This window comes from Nanorana parkeri, unplaced genomic scaffold (genome assembly GCF_000935625.1).
Source record: "Nanorana parkeri isolate BGI_ZX_2015 unplaced genomic scaffold, ASM93562v1 scaffold63, whole genome shotgun sequence".
Lineage (NCBI taxonomy): Eukaryota > Metazoa > Chordata > Amphibia > Anura > Dicroglossidae > Nanorana > Nanorana parkeri.
The window spans coordinates 143,935-165,883 of record NW_017306331.1 but is presented as its reverse complement, the minus strand read 5'-3'; the positions used below and the strand labels follow the sequence as shown (position 1 = coordinate 165,883).

The 21,949-nt window shown below is 42.9% G+C and overlaps 1 protein-coding gene across 1 annotated transcript in view; it reads left to right on the top strand.

Moving 5' to 3' along the window:
* Positions 1-21,949, top strand: part of MSH2 (mutS homolog 2) — a 100,089-nt gene that overhangs the window by 6,069 nt on the left and 72,071 nt on the right. Inside the window, exons 5-6 of the mRNA XM_018576307.1 lie at positions 932-1,081; positions 5,564-5,697. Coding sequence (XP_018431809.1) covers positions 932-1,081; positions 5,564-5,697 — 284 coding nt within the window. The remainder of the gene's footprint in view (positions 1-931; positions 1,082-5,563; positions 5,698-21,949) is intronic.

Sequence of the window (21,949 nt, the reverse complement as noted above, 5' to 3'; positions counted from 1 at the left end):
AGGAATCTTAAAGTGTATTTCCATTTTGGGATAAGACCTATTTTATACTTGTTACATGTTCCCATTCACATAGCATAAGATAAAACAAATTACATGTTTTTTTTTTCTTTCAGTTTAAATAGATTTTACTTGTCTTAGTTTTGTAACTGGGCTGTGAGGGGATAATGGCGTGTCCATTGTATGTTAATGAGAGAAACAAATCCTCAAAGTTCAGTCCTAAGTCTTTCTATAAGGACAGATAACTGTGAAGGTGCTCTGCATAAGCATAGGTGCTCTTATATGCTCTGGCCTAGAGATAGGTCACTCAACCACTCACTGTTGCATTTGGGGAGTCCTGGGAGCATGAAACTGAAATACCCCCCCCCAAAAAATGCTACCCTCTGCCTCACCCTGCTTTTCATACCTTTCTGGGGGAACCATCGTATACAGTCTGGTAGTATTGCAGTCTGGTAGTTACAGAGTATATAGTATAATTCTCCCAATGGAACCAGGGAGCGTGGGGGGTTGGGGACACAGCGGTTACCCTAAAGATATAAATAGTGGGGAGTGGAGTCAGAGGGGATCAAATTGTGGGGGTTAGTACCCTTTTATTATTTATATTTGTATATTTTTTTTACTTTGCTGTAGACCAGTGCTGTTCCAAAGCAAGCTTCTGCTTTTAGCAGCTTAGTTTGGGCAGTTCATTAAGGACCCAATTACACTTGCACATTTCCGCCACCCATGGCAATGCATCTGCTCTGTGTGGTGCATTGCAGGGCCAGTCATTGTGAATGGCACCCCGAATCATTTTATAGTAGAGCCCAATGCACTGCTGCACATTGTGGTACAGTGCTTTGCCATTAAATACCACGCTCTTTCACTTCTCTAATATTTATTTTCTTTTTCTTCTCCTTCCACATGCATCATTGTCAACACTGATCTGTGACTTTAGGTTGCAATGTCTTCTCTCTCAGCTGTTTTAAAGTATCTGGAGCTGTTATCAGATGAGTCCAACTTTGGCCAGTTTGTGATGACCAGCTTTGACCTGAGTCAGTACATGAAGCTGGATAACGCAGCAGTTGGTGCTTTAAATCTTTTCCCGGTGAGTGTTTATTAAGTGATTGGTGTATATAAGGATTACATTGTTGCATTTTTCTTCCCACCGTGCTGCCTTTTTGAATTGTGTAATTTGCTATATACCTATAAGCATTGTACTTGTATTTTGCAATACAACAGCAATTTACACTGTTTAGCTTAGGGATTTGCAATTCCGGCGCCCCAGCTGTGCTATCTACAAATGCCAACATGCCCCTGTCTCTGGGAATCATGCCTGTAGTGTTCAATGCCTCGTGGGACTTGTAGTTCCACAACAGCTGGAAGACCTGGGCTAGCTGATGCCCATTGTTCATGTTTAATTTCGGTATTGGGTATGAATTATCTAAGAAGGTAACCATGGTAAGCCCTCATTTGTTCACAGCTCACACTTGTTGAATACAAGAGATTTGTACTTTTGTAAAAATTGTGTTTTAAAACTATTTATAGTTACATAGTAGATTCCGGATGTCTGTTGGTACCTGGTATTTCAATTCCGAGTAGGAGTTGATCTGCCTTGACCACTGTGCTAGTGAGATCTCCACCTAAACTTATAGGTCTGCTAAGGTCATTGTAAAGTAGGTTGTGTGAGTTATAATTAGGTTAGAGAGAATGCAGTAGAACAGGGAAGTCTCCTCCTTCAATAGGCTGCAGGGTTGACTGATGGAAAATGCTAGTTAATTATTCTGCTAGAACAAAAAGGAAAAAAACAACAGTAGTACCAGTCATTCCCCAGCAATCAGAAGAATCCAGTAATCGAGAAAAGAAAAAGACTTGCCTACAGTTTAAAGCTGAATTATAACATGATTATGATCAACATGCAATTGAAAATGTTCCAATAATTTTATTTTTAAGAAGTGTGTGTGTGTGTGTGTGTGTGTGTGTGTGTGTCCACAAAAACTTCCCTTTGAATTAGAAATCTCTTCATTTTTGTGGTTGGTTGTACATTTGGTCCTTTTCTGCACACTCAGTATTGAGGGTTCCAGCTATTTTTGACGCCATTTAACATTGTTGTCCTTTTTGTATGTAGAGCAGCCGTACAATATAAGAATGCTTTGAAATGAGTTGTGTTTATGTGTAGACACAGTGCCTGACTCAAGTCACAGCAAGTCTGTTTATTCACAAGGGGATTCAGCCGTGCCCTTTTATTCTGGAATGTCTGCAGCTCCTTTTCCTATTCTGCAGAGTACTGTAAATGGTTACTATTGTCCCTTAACACAAGCTCCAATCTGTTTCTATAAAAATGATTCCAAATTTTAACAAGATTTTTTATTTTAAATTTGCATTTTGTTGGTTTCTGCTTTAGTAAACAAGCTTCTGGTTAAATCCATCCAACATAGAACAAAAGTCTTTCTGGGATTAATTAGAAGCATTTGGCTGTACTTGGTTATTCCTCGGCTGAATTAATGATCTTACTGCGAGAAAGCAAAAGGTGCCAAGAGAAGAAGGAAAAATATCTAAAGCAATGAGAACCATAACCAGGCCTAATGTCTGAAGGTGACTGTTGTCCAGGTTATCCCTGATTAATGGCACAGTGGTCCTGCAAATAGCGCAAGTGGTAAAGCTAAGGCCTGGTTCACACCTGCGCGTCATGGGGTCGCGTGTCCCGCTCGCCTTCGTGCGTGTTTGCGCACCTTTTGTTTGGCATGTGTATATGAACCCATTGAAAACAAAGGGAACTATTGAAACAGTGCCACTGTGGTTCAATGAAAAATTAAGAAAACAATGAGGACGTGTGGCAAAAAACCTAATGTATTTTGTGAGTCATGCCTTCGCCGTTTTTTGCTTTAGCGTTTGTGTGCGTTTTCACTCGTGCAAACGTGGAGCAAAAATGCGCATCTTGCTGGGCGCATTTGGGGTACCCTTAATAATAAATGGCACCGCTAGCACCTTGCAGGTTTGTGCGCGTTTTCGTGCGTGCTTCATTCTGAGCGTGATGAAGGGGGCCCCTTGAGGCCCCGAAAGCGCTTGCATTAAATGGCAATGTGCCATTAAATGGATTATTGATTTATTGCTATGGTGTGCTGGTGACATTATTTTCTTCTTCTGTGGTATACACGGTGCCGTCCGTGGTCACTACAAGCACCCACCCATATGGGTTCCCTCTGGTAAGGAGTGCAGCAAGACCTCTGGTTCTTAATATTCTTTTCACAAACGAGTGCTGACCGTGCACGTATATTCACGGAACACGCAGCTGTGAACCGGGCCTTAGTCTTCTCTAAATAGCATCTCTCTCTGCCCATTGGCTCTGAGCATTTGTTAGGGTATGTCCGGGGTGGGGAAGGGCAGGCAGAAATCGGGCTTTAATGTATGTAATACAGGTTAACCTCACCCAGAGTGTCTCTGTCCAAAGTGTTGCATATGTGTCCAAGACAGATTTCAATTGGATCCTCGGTTTCAAGTAATGCCGCACCTGAGATATATGTATACTGCGACAGACAAGTACTTAGTCTTGCTTTGCATCACTTTTCTTATTACCAAACTGTCAGAGTTTGTTTATTAAATGTCGCAAGCACAGCGCCAGAATGAAATATAGCGCGAATCAGAACTACTTAAATTTGGCGTAGGAGTCGGTAGAGGTCCAGGAAATGGTGCAGCATGTTTAGAATTCGGTGCAGACATTTGTACCGCTGCATTAGCGCCAGAATTCTGAATCAGAAGCTTGTTTACTAAAGCAGAAAACAACAAAATGGGAATTACAACGAAAAAAAGTCTTGTTAATAAAATATGGAATCGTTTTCATAAACAGATTACACCAAAATATATGGACTTTGTGTTAAGGGACCATCTACAGTATTTGATTGGTTAATCAGTGGATCAGGCATGCTCCTTATAGATTGTACTTTGTAAAATAGGAAGAGGATGTGCAGACATGGAAGAAAAGGGCCGCGTTCTCAGTTGCTATGGTTTGCTGGAGGCTTCCAAGTTTACGTCCCGCATAAGTCTCATCTCCATACACATGCATAGGAGACTTTGACTAAAGTGCTAAACTGCGGAATCTACTCTTGATTCCATTATCATTGACACTATTGGTAGTGGAAGACCTCTCAGGAACAAACTGCAAAGTCTTCTCCATCAAGAAATGTTCTTTCGTTTTTCCACTTTGTCGACCTCCTAATCCACCTACAAGGTCTACTGATCAATGTCTGCCCTATCCTCATACCAGCCTTCTTCCACATGAAGGTGCTCCCCTCATATTTCGTATATTGGTATCCCTAAAATCAGTCATTCTCAACATGCTAAAAGCTAGAAAATCTCCTTCACGCAAGGTCCATCACTGTAAGTGGAAGGCATACTTTATTTGGTTTTGCCTTTCACTTTTGAAGATTTTCTGTAGGACAAATCCTGCAGGTGGGTCTGGACCAGCATTTTGGCTTTCAGCACTATTAAGGGCCAGATCTCTGCTCTTGCTTCCTCTGTTTGGAGACCATTGGCTACCCATTCCTTGATTAAGACTTTTTGATCACTGCATCTCTGCCAGGTGGATGTTCAGGCCTCATGTGATGCCAGGTTCAGGTCCTTCAGGCAGCTGTTTGTGCTTCAACCTTCCCTAGTTTTCTGTTGTTTTTTGTGAGCTTGCTAGCATTTGTTTGCTGTCACCCACCCCTCAGCTGGACTGCTTTTTAACTAGAGCTGCAGCTAACGATTATTTTCAACATCGATTAGTTAGCCGATTATTAAGTTCGATTAATCGGATAAAAAATAAAATACATTTTTAAAAATGGCTCCAGTGATGGAACTGCTAGTTTGCATTGAGATTGTAGTTCAGCACAGGAGCAAGCTTGGAGCGGTTTCCGATTAAACGATGATTGAAAAAGTTGACAACTTTTTCAATCGATTATCTCGATTAGTTGTTGCAGCCCTATTTTTAACATCACAAATTTCCAAGTCTTCCAGTGTTTCTTGAAGATTGAGAGAGAAGTGTTTTTTTTTTTTTTGCCAGTGCCCACTCCTCCTGTAGGTTAAAGTCTTTTTTGTGTCCCTCAATGGACTCTAAGAATAGGTTTTCAGGGTGAGTACAACAATCCTATTATAATAGTCATTTAATGGTTAACCACAGTTCAACATAAACTGCACCATATGGGCAGGGCAGAGGTGTAAAATGACTCCTCTTGCTGCAGGCCTATTGGAGTCATTTCTGTTTTTGTATATGTTTTTTTTTCAAAAGGTATTCAATTTATCAAAATACTAGATGAGGGGTTCAAGGTCTAGGTTAGTGATAGATCTCTCTCAAAACAGAATATTGGTAGGACATTGCCAGAATATTGGTAGGACATTGCCATACCTCTTTATATGGTATTCCAAAAGTACAGGTCTTAGGTGGTGGAATGAGTACAGCGGCATTGACATTTCGTTCCAAAAGGCAAACATTTTGTCATTTCATTATTGAAATACTAACGCAGATGCTTAGGGGTGAGATACTTTAGTTTCTGAAATATATTTGTGTCATTTTATTTTTCACATTTTCTGGTTGTTTTTTCTTTTCTTGCAGGGGGCTGCTGAAGACACAAGTGGCACTCAATCTCTAGCTGGTCTTTTAAACAAATGCAAAACTCCCCAAGGCCAAAGATTGGTCAATCAGTGGATCAAGCAGCCTCTTATGGACAAGAACCGAATTGAAGAGAGGTAAGGGTAATCTTAATCTAAAAGGGAAATCTCGGCTCAAAATAAAGTGGGTGTTCCCAACCTTGTGTCTGTTGACCTAATAAAAAAACAACAACTTTTGTTTCAAACCGTATTTGCAAACACTGAAGCCCTTTAATAAATTGCAGTAAGGCCTGGTTCACACCTAGGCGTATTGCATATGCGCGGTTGTCGCACGTTTTTTTTACCGCTATTCGCGGTAAAAAAAAAATTGCGCGACAAACGCGCATTTCCGAGGGCTACTTGGCTGTATCCCAATGGGAACGCGCAACAAAAACGGCCCAAAGTAGTACATGTACCTTTTCAGGCATGGGCCGTTTTGTAGCGCGTTAGGGACGGGCTGAAATATGCCAAGGTGTGAACCAGACCCATTGAATACAATGGGATTTAGATGTTTGAGTGTTTTGTAGAGCGTTCGTTGAGCGTAGAACGCGCTACAAAGCGTTCAGGTGTGAACGAGGGCTAAGACTTGTCCCTGGTATAATGTATATCACCACAATATGGTTGGTTGACGTACATAGCCAATAGGATGTGGTTTGGGCCTTCTGCAGCAGAAATGAAGTACGGGTGGCGTGAGCTTACTCTGGCAGGGTCAAGTAGATTTCTACACGTTTGTTCTTAAGTGTAAATTCCGTGAGGCTTTTTCAAGCTTGTTAGTGGAAGAAGGAGGTCAAAGTCTGCCATGATGTTGACTTGAGGCATTGTAAATGTCAATCAGCGTAAAGCACGTCAGGGGCTTTTGTTTAAGGTGTACTTAGTTTTATTACACTTGGCTTGTTCTTTAGCCTGTATAGTGTCACACCCAGTTACAAACAGCGGTGTTATAAAGCTTTAGGTGTGCAGTAATTAAACATCTTTGAAAAGTAGATTGTAATGTTGCTTGGCTATTCGTTCAAGCTGTTTAAAGCAGACTTTTACCCGTATCTGTAAAATAACAGCAAAGACACCTTTAGAAATGTTTAGTAATGACAATCTACAAACACATACTTCTAGATAATTGCCGGCTTTGTATTCTTTGCATATCTTATTTCTCTCTTCTTCCCCAGTCTTCTGACAGTGGCCATGTTTACTGAGGGCATTTTATTAGATTTCCTATTACTTCCTTTATTTCTGGCACATGTGACTTGGACATGTGACCTATGCACATCATCTCAGGGGAGGAAAATGCCTTTCCCTGAGATCTCGTGAGATTGCGAATGATATTTCCCAGCAATGCTCTTCTGATGACTAAGTAATCCAAGTGTTCATTGGTTTGCCAAAATTAAGTTATTTTGCCCTTTTGAAAGCAAGAAGTGAATGCTCTGCAAGTGTAAGTAGTTCAAAATCAGCATTTTTCACCCGACATGTCTATGTTGTTTTTAATCATCATACATAGAGGGATGCATTGGTAGAATTTGATTTTGGAGCGTAAAGGTCCGCTTTTAAGGCCTGTGTCCACAGGCTTTGAATTTGTGTCGACGGCATCAATTTGACATCAGTATGAGATGATTCTGAGTTCATTCAGAATTCATTGACGGGTGCATTTGACCTGCAGTGCATCTTCTGACCTGCATTTGACTGGTTAGAGTGGGTTTTGCATGTCCATAGACTTTTGTATAGGAATGCAATCGTCCCATGTATAGTCCCAGGTCCTTAATCTGTGGGATTATAGCACTATTTGGGATAATAACCAGTAATAAGGCAGCTGTCGGTGCTGTTTCCACTTTAACATTGCAAATGTATGCTGAGTCTAATATGGAAGATGTATATCTTTCTTTCTGTTTTTTTTTTTTTTTCTGACAATTCTGGTGATTTTTTTCCCCCAGCAGGCACATTCTAAAAAAAATAAAAAAAACCTTTACTTGTAGGAAGTATGGAAGCTGCCATTTGCTAAATTGCTATTATCTTGCCTGACATGCTGATCCAAAGGCTCTAATATTTTTGAGTCGGGGAGCAAGTATGTCGCTCTAGAGTTATGATTTCACTCACTGATTTAGGTGCAGCTCAAAGACCTAAGCATGGAAGCCTCAGACACCCAGGCAGATAGCATTTTCTAACGGTCAACAGCAATTGCATTCTTTGTATTTCTCTTAGAACCGTCTCTGAAGACTTACAAGGTTACTCACAGAAGGGTGAAGAGTTTGGAGAAGGCAGGAGAAGTGAACAATCTAGGACAACATAGCTGAACTGGAAAATTAGCTGAATTGGAGAGTTTTTTCAGTTCAGCTATGTTGTCCTAGATTATTTACTTCTCCTGTCTTCTCCAAACTCCTCACCCTTTAGTGAATAGCCCCCTGTTAGCGAGGGGGCTGAGGACCAGGAGCTTCTTTAGTTGTATAGATCTCTGGGTCCTGTTTCTGCAGTTTTTTCCCCACAGAATGGATTAGCAGTGTGAGATTGAACTCTGTCTCTGTCCCTGCGTCTAAAAGTGATTTTAAAGTCAGAAGGCTTTTCAGATGGGAAATAATGGATGCTGCTTTTTGATGATTAAAGTTTTAGACTCCTGCAAAATCAGCTGGACCCGTGAGCACTGGACCTGATATCCTGTTTTAGGGTGGCTTTTTCCCTTGCAGGTTCCTATGGAGCCACCCTTGTGTGTGGCAGTAAGCTGTGTGTGTCTCTATAAACACACAGGCAAAAACAAACCATTCCTTGCTCCACGCTTTTCACTTCTCCCTCCTTCCCTTCTGCAAACTAGTAGACAAAGAGTTGCCAGAGACTGCTCTGTACCTTGTGATCTTGTATTCCTAAGGAAGTTCAGGGAAGCGGAGCTAAGAGAGGTGGCTCTGAAACATAATGACTGTAAGTGCTTGGGGAAAATTGTAAAGACATACTTTGCTGGGAAATGTATATTTTTTTTTAATCTGGATTTATTACCTAATAAGTTTGAGAGTTTAATACTACTTTAAGGAACGGATTCCACCACTTCATGTCAGGCTGACTCTACTAGATCTGCGAACTTCTTGGGCTTTTCAGCGTCCACTGTTTCCCAGATTTGCAAGGCTGCCACCTGATCTTTTATTCGCAGGTTCTCTGTGTTCTATAAGGTGGATGTCTCGGCATTATCTGATCTCGGCTTTGGGTAGGTCTTTTAGACCTCTCTTTGAGCCGTGTAGGTGAAACAGCTGATTACGACTGGTTCCCTTTGTCCTGATTACAGCACTTATGTTAGATGAAAGCACTATAGCTGGGTTGGCCTTCTAATTCTCTGTGAGTAGGGAAGAGAAAATGGCAATGGTGACTCATTAATTAAGCAATTCTGTACTCAAGTATTTAACAAAATCAGCCTTTGATACCTATGAGATTTTCCTTGATCTGCAGAGACCAGATTCTCACATTTCTTTTCGATTACCCACAAACTGAATAATCTAGGGTGCAAATACGGCCTTCGCTATACATGAATGTGTATTTGCAAGTCTGAATTTGTTTTACGTGACACTGTCAGTTTACCCATCTAGGGCCTTGGTTCTCAACTGGTGGGTCGCGGCCCCGTTTTCAGCGGGTCGCCGAGTGCTTTCCACTTTTCTAGGTGAGAGGCTTCTCAGCCTCCCCCTAGCGCAGCACTGTCAGTTCTCGCACCGAGCAGCCATTCATAATAAGCTGCCCGGTGCTGAGTGTCAGCTCGGGGTGGGGCTATGGTAGCGAGGGAGCTCCTTCCATACATATGATGCTTACAGCTCTCTTGCATGTCCTGTAGACGTACCTGGACTGGAATGACATCACATTCTGGCTCCCGCACCTTTACAGGGCATGCAAGGGAGCTGTAAGCATTATATGTATGGATGGAGCTCTGTCGCAGCACAGCAGCCCACACTGGACCCCAGGCTGAGGGTCCACTCCAGTTCTCGTAAGGTAGGGAGGCTGGGTGGATCTTAAACATTTTTTTGTAGTGTGTATGTGTGGTTGAGAATGTCTGTGAGTGTGTGAGAATTGTGTCTGTGGTTATGTATGTTTGTCAGTGTTTGTCAATGCGTTAATCGAACAGTCCCATGTGATTATCGCACTGTACCATGCAATCGCACCTACTACCGTATGTGTTCTGGTGTGGGAGGTGCTTTGCGTTGCCATTTATTTGAATGGCACCCCAAACGCACCTCCCGCCTACAGTTCAGTTGCCCGCACCGGAATGTGCAGTACCGCAATGCCGTGCGTCCCATTGCGGTGCGACTTGGGTCGCGACTTAAAGACCAAGGACAAATGTTGGTCCTGAGGTTACACAGCTTGAGAACCACTGATCTAGAGCAATGTAACTATCTGCTACTAGCCCTCTAGTCATTCACACTCCCTCGCTGCCTCTGCTGCAGGAGTCCCCCCCCTGGGTAAAACCCTTGTATTGGACAGTGTCCGAGCTTACCCAGGTGAATGACATCAACCTGTCCCCCAGTAACCAGAGACACTATTGTGTCATTTGGATAGGCAAAGTGGCTGTGTCATTTAAAGGCTCCTGTATGACAGTCTACACAAATCCTACATGCAGTTTCTATGTGATGCATACACTTAAAGTAAACAAGAACGCTCCCTGACTGAGACAAATACTACTTTGTGATTCACAGGCTTCCTCTCCCAGACAATGCAGTGGGAGGGTTATAGTAACAGAAGCAGTGTTGTCTTTCCAAAGGCAGTGGGCAGGACTAGGTATGGGCAGGTGTTGACCGACAGGCCTGAGAGCAGCAGTGAGCAGGATCATGCTGATAACCATGCCTTCTGTAACATTTTCTCACCCCACTGCAGTGCAAGATGGCACAGCCTACATAAGAGTGGCAACTCTGATCTTAATTCTTGAGCAGTGCACCATTGTTGCCACGCCATCACAGGAAGCTGCATTAGGTGGACTTCGCTGGCGGGCTTACCAATTAACAGGCATTTGGAGGAGACTAACGGGAGGCCATAGATCTACTTTAAGCAACCATTTACCTTTCCAGTGTTTACTGAAAATGCTGCCAAATATTCAAATATACAGATTGTAAACCTCTCATCAGTGTTTTATCAGTGAACAAAATCTCTGCTACAGTTATTCCTCATCCCCCATCTCTCTTCCATCTTGTCGCTAGTATAGCAAGGTTGAAGGTATACTTTCACACAGCCCACACATCCGACACCTCGCGATTCTTGTGCAGACACTTGTCACTGCTATCTATAGACAGGAAAATAGACCTACATCAGTGTGCCAAGGTAGTGACTAGAGATGGAGGTGAGGGCTTAGCCCCACTGCAAGGGTTTTGCCCAGAGTTCTGCTTTAAGTTTTTAAGTCTACATTTGCTCATCGGCAACAGTACTTTTTAATCTGCTTCTACTGGCTTTTTTTTTTGGCAAAGTTGGTTGAAACAACGAATGGAGCAGTTTTCTTTGAAGATATGACTATGTTTACAAGCTTGAGCAATGGAAATAGATTACTTTTAAGTATCTGTTTATCGAAGCCAGTATTTTTATTCCCGGGAAAGGGGATTTAATGAGGAAGAATGTACTACGACTATGTAAAAATCATATAAAACTCCTATGTGGGTGTCAGTTTGTAGTAAAAACTACTTTGCGTACCTCTCTGTGACTTTATATGGTAATAAAACGATTTGTGACTTCCGTTGTCTGTTTGAGCATAGAAAACCATTCATACAGCTGATTGATGTCTCCCTCTAGTGGGGCTGGAGTGGAAAGGAAGAAAGTGATGGCTCTGAAATTACACTATTAGTTGAAAGACCTCCTCGAGCATTGGCAATAGGCAGACTGTTGTTTTTTTTTTTAGAACTTGCACTGCCCAAAATGGACGACTTTAGTAAATCCCCAACCCCCCCGACCTCCCCTTATCGCACTTTCACTTTCCTCCCATTCATCTTCAGGGTTTTAGAGTCTTCGACCACTTGATTGATCAGGCCTCAAGGACGTAGCTCTTGTGCATGCGCACGGGTGTCACTTTATCTTGGCATACCGGGTGTGTGATCTGAGAAAAAAAATAATTTGCTGAATGGCAGCTAGAAGTTACATGACAGAAGAGACTTACCCAGTCTCTTCCATCCTTTAAATCCTTCTGGGCAGCAAATATTTTCCTTTTTAGTTTGCTCCCCCATGGTTTTGTTCAGCCAACGCAGACAAGAAGAGCTTTGCGTAAATTACAGCACATGCACTCTCTCCCCATGTGTACAGTATAAGGACAGTTGGTAGCATCAGCCGTGGCACTGCGTAGGAAAATTGAGTGTGGCTTAGTATGGAAAGGGTCATGGGTTGACCAATCACCACTCTGACATTTTAATGAAATAATGCCTGACAATTCATTAGTGCTCAAGTGTGTACTCCTACCTGGCTCAGAGGAGTTTTGCAGTGGCTTTGGTATAACTGAAATGTTAAATGATATCTGTGATGGCAACTGCAGCAGGCTGGCTTATTGAATGCCCTTGCATCAGCAAAATCCACAGGAGGTTACCATGTGATGTCACCGCCCTAACAAAGTGTTATGCATAGGGGAGGTTCTCGGCTAGTAGATAAAACGAGATCCTCTTTGGATCCCACCCACTTGCTGACCTCCTTTGGGGCTGGTGCAGACTTCGGTGATACTGTGCGATCGTGTGCGGGTGCACACAGTGGTTGCCGCCCGGCCCCCATTGATTTCAATGGGGGGTAAATTTAAGCGGCAATCGCTGAAAAAGGGTACCTTTTTTTTTTTTTTGACGAAGCGCGCACACGTGGTTCTTTAAACTGTGGTTGTGCGCGATTGCACAGGCGGCATCCCACGCAATCTTCCTGGGGCGACTGGAGCGCCATTAGAAAATAATGGCACCGCCAGCCCGATCGACAGTAGTGTGCAATTCCGTGACTGCGTCGTCACGAATCGCCCAGGTGTGAACCTGGCCTGAACACTTGGTTGCCCATGCAAATTAGCAAGGAGCCGAAGCACTGCTGCTGGTTGGAACAAACGTCAACCTCGGCTATGCCAGACTTCCAATTTCCTAGTATTCATCACAATGAGTAGTTGGGTATATAATCAGCCAGTAAAATTTGATACCAAGCTGATAAAGGTGACTTGTCACTAATCTACAGTAGGGTTTTGTCTGGGTCCTCATACACACCCAGTAGTGCCTTGGTCGTGTTCAGTGCTGACAAAACTGCGTGTGTATATTCAGGCCCGGCGCTACCGCAAGGCAGGTCAGGCGGCCGCCTGAGGGCGCTGCAGGTAGCGCAAACATCGGGGCATTTTGACAAGTACAAGGTTGGGGAGGGGCGCAAAAATGCACCTTGTCTGTGTAGGCAAGAATCCTAGCACCGGCCCTGTGTATATTGACACTTGTATCCAACAGACGTTCTGTAGAAAAAGCTTGTAAGTACAGGCCCTTACCTGTTGGTAAACCTGTAATAGATAAAAAATCACACCTGTAGTCACCTGAACTTTATTTAAAGCAATAGGAAATGTGATTTCATAATTCTGTGTCTTTTCCTGGGATAAAGGTGGGAATCCCGAGGCTGCTGAGCCTACAGGTATATAAACAAACCTGAGGTTGCATTAAAGTCTTTGTCAAGTTGTCCTGTGGAAGAGTTGTGTAGTTCAGTGATTATGTGATCGAGTATCAGTGTCTTTCCTGGTTTCTACAAGTTTCTGGTTTCACAAGCCGTCATGAATAATACGGGCGCGGCAGTTTCACTCTGCGGATTGTATTCATTGACACAATTGTACCGCTCTATGGACTCTGTGTGTAGTGTAAATATGATCATGTGATGCTGCTTTGTGCTGCGGCTAAACTCCTCCAATTTTGATTCTATTATTAATGTATAAGCCCTGGTTCACACCTAGGAGTTTTTGAGCAGGTCAAAAAGCGCTTTTAACTGCCCAACACAAGAAATCCCATGATTTTCAATGGCCCTGGTTCACACCTGAGCAGGAAACCGCCTGAAAAGGTACAAGAGCTGCTTTGCGCTGTTAAAAGCGCTTTTCCTCCCCATAGATTTAATTGGAAATGCCCAAAAACGCGCAATAGAAGCATGTTGCACAGTTTCGTGAGCGTTTTTGCACGTTTATATACTCATCCTTTCATTGCCCACAATGGTTGATGAGCTGCCAATCAAAACGCGTGTCTTCATGTACGTGCGTTAAAATGCGCATACAAATGTGCACAACGCGCATAAACGCACAAATAACCGCATGCTGCTAACGCACGTACAAACGCGCAAAAACGATGCTGCCTGTGTGTGAACCAGGGCTTAGTACCGCAATTGTACCGCTCTATGGACTCTGTGTGTAGTGTAAATATGATCATGTGATGCTGCTTTGTGCTGCGGCTAAACTCCTCCAATTTTGATTCTATTATTAATGTATAAGCCCTGGTTCACACCTAGGAGTTTTTGAGCAGGTCAAAAAGCGCTTTTAACTGCCCAACACAAGAAATCCCATGATTTTCAATGGCCCTGGTTCACACCTGAGCAGGAAACCGCCTGAAAATGCCCAACACAAGAAATCCCATGATTTTCAATGGCCCTGGTTCACACCTGAGCAGGAAACCGCCTGAAAAGGTACAAGAGCTGCTTTGCGCTGTTAAAAGCGCTTTTCCTCCCCATAGATTTAATTGGAAATGCCCAAAAACGCGCAACAGAAGCATGTTGCACAGTTTCGTGAGCGTTTTTGCACGTTTATATACTCATCCTTTCATTGCCCACAATGGTTGATGAGCTGCCAATCAAAACGCGTGTCTTCATGTACGTGCGTTAAAATGCGCATACAAATGTGCACAACGCGCATAAACGCACAAATAACCGCATGCTGCTAACGCACGTACAAACGCGCAAAAACGATGCTGCCTATGTAAACCCGGTCAATAAACTTCTCTTGTTTGGTCCCTTTTGGTTTATTAAATATACTATTGAAAATTGTTTTGTTTTTTGTGCCTGTTTCATAAGTGCAAAAAAAAAAAAACCTGCAGTGATCTGACGACATCATTCCTCTGCTTCACTGAAATACCAAAGTGTCTTATCGGCCCTGCCCAAGTTACCCTCAGTGATCTGCTGAACACCTTCCTCTCCTCACTACCCGTAACATAGTGGGGGTGTTCTATAGATCACAGGAAACAAGCAGCCTCTTATTCAGGAGCAAACCGCTTAGATTGAGAACGCTGCTCCTCCATAGGTACAGTAGCCAATGTTGTCACCCTATGACACAAAGTGTTACGGGTAAGGCTGCAGCTAACGATTATTTTCATCGATTAGTTAGCCGATTTGTATTATTTTTCTATGTAGGTGCACCAGACTTGTGTTTCCATTAGTATACGTGCGTTTGCAGGGTTGGGGGACTTTCAATTTCTTTTTGGGGGGGTTTAATTTTATTAGATTTTTTTTTACCTCATTGCTATCACAAGGAGGGAAGGCTCATAAGTCCCCTATGTGATTGCACATTGGAGGTGACAGGTTCTCTTTAAGGTGACCCCTAGTGTCACCTTTCCACTTCACTGGATTCAGTTGCTGAGGCAGCTAAATGTCAACACAGCATGCAGTGGCTGGGAGCAATAGCCAGCCTGTTATTGTTTTTTTTAAATTGCAATAACAGGCTGGCTATTGCACCCGCCCACTGCCTGCTGTCAATCAGCAGAAGAGAAAACTGAAGGAGAAAGTTTTCCTTCAGGTCCTCCTGCTGATTGACAGCAGGCAGTAGGCGGGTGCAATAGCCACCCTGCTATTGCAATTTAAAATATCCAATAGCAGGCTGGCTATTGTTGCCATCCGCTGATGGGAGATTTGGCGCCTGTGTTTCGATCAATCCCTCGGACTTGAGTCTGAGGGATTGATAAAACACTGGCAGAAGAGGGGGAGCAGAGAAGGAAACGGGGCGGGCAGCGGAGGAGGAATGGGGCAGCAGTGGAGGTACGCGGTGGGGCATGATGGGCACTGGGGGATTGCAGAGTCACCGTAATGTCTTCTCCCCACTGGTGCCGGCTGCAGTGGTCTGTGTCCCCACTGCCTCTGCCAATGCAGGCGGGGGATTGAAAGGGACACAGACTGCAGCAGCCAGCACCAGTGGGGGAGGAGCAGAGCGGCGGCATAATTGATTTAGTTGTTGCGGTCCTAGTTACTTGTAAGATCACCAGGTAAAAACAAAGGTAAGCTCCAATATTAAATTTCTTGTTCTTTGGTTTAGGTACTTTAAAACAGGGGTGGACATATTAATTCAGGAGCCAGTCTGTCCCATCCAGAAGGCAGCTCCTCTGACAACAAGCATAAACCCCAGAAGTTAGGTGACAGCTGTTTTTAGGGAGCATTGGCTGCTGGCTCCTGGAATTTGTCCAGCCCTGATTTAAAGTGAAACCTAAAACTAATTTGCGTTTTTTTTTTGTGTGTTTGTGTGTGTCTCCAAGGGTAGATGCCTTCCTCCAGCCTTTGGTTGTATATATAGCAGGCTTGCTTAGAGATGCAACTAAATCTTCCCCTCCTTTGCCAACCTGTATACGGGTTGGTGGCAGGAGCTCTACTTCGTTGCAGGTTGAAATCCATTCAGTGGCTATATCTGTTGATATGGCCACCTTCTTGACTTTGTGTTTCAGGGTTCATTTTTCATCTTGATTGTGTATTATGTGAATGATAATCATTTTAATTCATTATTCACTAGATATTCATTTGAATTCATTATTCACTAAAATCTGTGAGTCTATCTCATATAATATATTAGTTTCACCTTTTAAGTTGCATTAGTGAAATAAATGAACTTTGCACGATATTCTAATTATTCGAGTTTCACCTGTATACCTCCACCTTTTAGAAAACTGTAGTGGTAATTCTACTTTAGTTGCGTGTAGTGGATGGCAACTGATTACAAATAAAGTGGTACCTGTGGTACTTACCAGGGCCTTGAGGAACTGCTCTGACAAAATCAGTTTTGAAATGTAGGGGACTACAATTTAAAAACATTTAAGTCGTCAGCATGCAGGGCCAATCACAGGCACTGAGACATGTTCCCGGTCCACAGCTGCAGAGATCGGAAAATGGCTCAGTGCCTGTGATTGGCCCTGCACGCTGACGGCTTCCTGGCGGGCTCGGCACGAGGCGCTTGCGAACACGCCCGAGCTCATCACTACTGGAGAGGAGTGAACACTAAAGGGACTAGGGAATATAAACCCACATATGCTACTGGTTTTTTGAAGCGATTTAATACGGTCATTGAGAGTTTTACATGCGGGTCACCAGTTCAGGGTAGAAAAGCTCAGACTTTAGGGACTTTACTTTTGGATGTGGAGTAAACAAACTGCAGATACTGTAAAGTTAAATGAAAATCAAGCAAGCTCAATCATTAATGTTCACAGAATTTTCCTAACAGTCATTTTATTAATTAATACTACCAACATAATTTTAGTACATGTATGAATTGTTCAACCTCATGCTATTCCCATAGGTCTAGGAGAATTGTGATAGCAGAACATTTTTGCGTCACCCAGAGTACCACCTTAATATGACAAGCCAATGTTTTACAAATCTTTTGAGATGTCTATGGGGGAGATATGTTCTTTTTTGTCTGGTTTCCTGGTTTTGAGTGACTGGTTCTTGTGAAGGTGGTGATTTGCAATGGATGAGGCTTTGCCAAGACGCTGGATTTTCAAAGTAGCAGCGGCATATCCACGGCATGGCACATGTCCTGGGGGGCACCGCTCCACGATTTAGATTTTGGTTGCAATTTTTTTTTTTTTACTTTTACATCTTTATTGGATCTCCCATCTTGCTTAGGTTTTATTTATTCTGGGTTTTTATTGTTTAGATCTTTCATTTTAAATGTGAAATGGGTCTGTTTGGTAATCTTGCCAATGAGGTTTGTGTAGATGTATTTGTGTTACTGAGTTGATGTGATGAGGTTGATGGGATGCCCTGGCATAGTGTTAAATAAAACACAGCACATCAAAACTTGACAAGCTTGGTTGTTCTGAAAATTCTACTTCTAATTCTATTTCTTTCCCCAGTTCCAGCTCCCAGAGGGTCATGTAGAACAACTTTGAAGTGGAAGAGGTTGAGATATTGTATGTGGTAGAAACAAAGCCTTTAGCTGCCTCTATACATATCCATAATAATTCATAATCCATCATTTAATTTGTTTGTGAGGCAGATAGAAGTCATCTTCCAGTCGTCTGCTATGTAGTGGCATGTAATGCCAAGGTAAGCCTCGGTCACGATGCTTGTCCATATGTCCGCAGTCAATGCAATTCTGCTTTCCTTAGCACCGATGGCATTCTTTACTTTTTGAACTGCCTACTGGTACTTCCTCTCCACTAGTTTGGTGAAATGAGTCCTTGAGGGAATCGTATATCCAGGGTTTAGTACTCTAACAGCTCTCTCAATTACAGAATTCTTTAATGCAGCACCGATCACCAGCTGCAACGTGTGGCCAGTGCAGCGGATACTGCTCCACCCATGCTGGTCTTTCAGAATATTCGCAGCAGCCACAATATTTGCACCGTTGTCATGCACAATGGCAATTATTTTTTGAGCTGGAATTTCAAATTTTGCAGCCACCTCCTTCAACCATTCTGCAATGTTTGTGGCTGTATGTCTGTCTTCCAGAGGCATGGTAGTGAGGCAGATAGAAGTCATCTTCCAGTCGTCTGCTATGTAGTGGCATGTAATGCCAAGGTAAGCCTCGGTCGCGATGCTTGTCCATATGTCCGCAGTCAATGCAATTCTGCTTTCATTAGCACCGATGGCATTCTTTACTTTTTGAACTGCCTCCTGGTACTTCCTCTCCACTAGTTTGGTGAAATGAGTCCTTGAGGGAATCATATATCCAGGGTTTAGTACACCGATTAGGTTTTTAAATCCGTCATCTTCAACCATGGAAATTGGCCGCATGTCGGCAACAATCATTTGCAGAATCGAATCTGTTATCACTGCTGCTTGTTTTGGAGTGCACACGGTAATTCGATGCGCAAACTCTGTCATGGTGCGCTGTTTCTTTCTGAAATTAAAAAAATATGTTAGTATGCAGAAAAAGCTACTTCTGTGCAACTCGGTCAGTCAGTGTATCATTTGATGTAACTTACTGTGATGACGATGTTTCACCCTCCTCTGCGAAGCCCACGTGTTTCCTTTTCATGTGCTCATGCATCACTGTGGTGCTTCCATGCCACGCAAGCTCCTGTTTGCAAATTTTGCAGGCGACAACCTTTTTTTATAGAATTTAGCATAAAATGCTCCCATGCCTTTGAGGACTTGGTTCGCACACTTGTGCTGCTTGTGACATTTTTATAATGCGTTTTTTTGCAGCTGGAAGTACAAACAAAAAAGTGTGGCGTGCAATATAGTGAAATGTAAAGTGTAAAATTATACAGCGTCACAATGCAGAATACCAGCCATAGAGGAACAACAAATCCCAGCAATACATTATACAGCGACACAATGCAGATGAGAATACCACCAGCCATAGAGGAACAACAAATCCCAGCAATACATTATACAGCGGCACAATGCAGATGAGAATACCACCAGCCATAGAGGAACAACAAATCCCAGCAATACATTATACAGCGGCACAATGCAGATGAGAATACCACCAGCCATAGAGGAACAACAAATCCCAGCAATACATTATACAGCGGCACAATGCAGATGAGAATACCACCAGCCATAGAGGAACAACAAATCCCAGCAATACATTATACAGCGGCACAATGCAGACTACCACCAGCCACAGAGGAACAACAAATCCCAGCATTTTGTATATAAATCTAATCAACAGTTTGTATTTGTACTGCAAAGCAAGTGACAATTACTCACTTAATACACATCCCAAAACAGTGTGGGGGGAATTTATCAAAAATGGAGTAGACAAAATATGGAGCAGTTGCCCATGGCAAGCATTCAGCTTCTCTCTTCAGTTTGCTCATGTAAGATTTGAAAATGAGACAGAGAAGCTGATTGGTTGCAGTGCAAATCTGCTCTAGATTTTGTTTGCTACAGTTTTGATAGATACATAGATGGCTGCCCATTTTATTTGTTTTATAGTAGAGAAACAAGGGACAATGATGAAAATTGTATGGTCATACACTGGCTGATTGGAATATTCCCTTTATCAGAACTTCAGAAGCACTTATCATGCTCACTGGAAGCCCAGTGAAGGCTTAGACTATCACAAGAAGACATCTGCTTAATTAGATGCAGTGCAGTAAGACCATGCACACGTTGCCCTGTGAACACCATTAGGTTTATATCTGGTTGCCAACGGCCCTGGCCAGGTTTGGAGAAACAAACGGAACAGTGTTCTGTTTCAGTAGACCTGATTTTGCCAGATTGGGTGTAATCTAATGTAATCTAATGTAAACGACACCTCACCAGTACCAGCGGCGAGTGAGGGAGTTCACGGAGGAGAGAAGTGTCGTGCGCGGCTTCAGCGGTGGGCGTGGCTTATGCGTCCTGTGGGCACGGCGGGAGCAGCGTGCGGTGGGCGTGTCTTACGCGTCCTGTGGGCACGGCGGGCGCAGCGGGACGTGAGCAGCGTGTGACCTGTGCTTCAGGCCGCGTGTAGAGCCCCGAACAGGGAAATCAATTGATAGCCGACGAATCGACGATCGAAAACGTTGGTAACGTTTTCAATCGTCGATTTTAATCGACTTAATCGATTAACTGTTGCAGCTCTAGCGACAACGGCTGGAGGGCACAGCGGGGATCCTGGACATGTAAGTAACACGCTGTGTAATCCCGAGTGTGGCTCGGGGTTATCGCTTTTGGTACTGAAAATTAACCCCGAGCCACACTCGGGATTACCGCCAGGGAGGTTAACAGAACCAAGTGTTCACAAATGTTTTCTTTATTTACCTTTTGAAAATGTTGTCCCCATAACCCTGGCGGGAAGGCTGGTTTGAGGAATAAAGGTGCCATAGGCCTATTTAAATGGCCAATGTAAGTTGGTTTTTAAAAAGTCCCATACTGTCAGAAGCTGGACAGGGCTAATATGTTGGGTCTGTCCTTCTGGTGCTGTATACCTTTTAACATCACAGTTCCAGGCAGCTTACATTTCTCCTATCTGCAGTATTTTTGTATTGTATTCCATATACAGTAAGTTTCAGCAGCTCAGTCCATTCTGGTGCAATAAGATTGTTTCCGGTCATGACCATCCTCTTCTCCAAGACTGATGGAAGGAAGCTGCTATTGCTTCTCCTTTCCTCTGCATTGTAATGCTGAAAACAGTGGACTCATTAAGTTCCAAGAAATACATCATCTTGTCTGTTGTCCTGCCATGTAGATACATTCTTTTGTTGTGACTTTTCTTTTATTCATTATACACATTTAGGTTCTTTTGTTGCATTTTGCTCTGTGCAAATATGCTTGCCACCAGTTTTATCACAAAATGACTTATAAATATTCTAGGTATATGAAAGGGGAGGGATAATGTAAAACATAATTTATTTAGCTCAAGTGTGATGGATGCACGGCAGCAACATACATGAAACAACCTCCAGACCTCCTCATTTTTCCAGGCAGTTTGAACAGCTAGACCGTTCCCAAGTGTTCTTTTCCTGAGCCAGTTGGAAAGTAGAGGAATATTCTGCAGTCTGACTTGAAGCTATGACCTGCAGCTATTTTACTGATGGAAAAAAAAAAACCAAGCCAAAGACAATGCATCCCCCCACGCTAAGTCACATATATATATATAATGCGCGCACACACACACTGTGTGTGTGTGTATTTTGTGTGTGTGTGTGTATTTTATGTGTGTGTATATAGCGATATTTGCTGATCCAACCAACTCTGGATAACAGAGAACACCTCTCATTGACATAGGAGGGTCTGCTTCCTGAAGTCTGTTCTGTGCATCTTCCTTTCTGCTTGTGGTATACTTTTAAATTGAGTTTGATTCTTGATTAGCTGTTTTAAAAAAAACGTTTTAATTCTGACATTGTTATCAGGCTTTCTTTATGAGAGACAACAAGGATCTTACAGTGTTTGGGTACGCCTCTCCTGCATTACACACAGGTAAGCAAAGGAGGTTCCTTAGTGGATTACCAAAAAATTGTTAGGTGGATTGGTGCACTACATCTGTGTCCAGATTAAAAACTGGAGCCCCCTGCCTCTTTTTAAAGAGAAACTATAATGGTTTGGGTCCATTTTTTTTTTTTTTATTAAAACTTTTTAAAAAGGTATGTATACAAACAAAATGAAAGCACTAACATCTTATTCCTTAAGGATTTTTGAGTTTGTGGGAGTATCAGAGACCTGGTTGGACAGCTCACGTGTCTAAGCTGCTAATATCTAGAGGTACAATGTTATGCCCCCCTAACATAAAGGAAAAGGAAATAATAATTGAAATGGC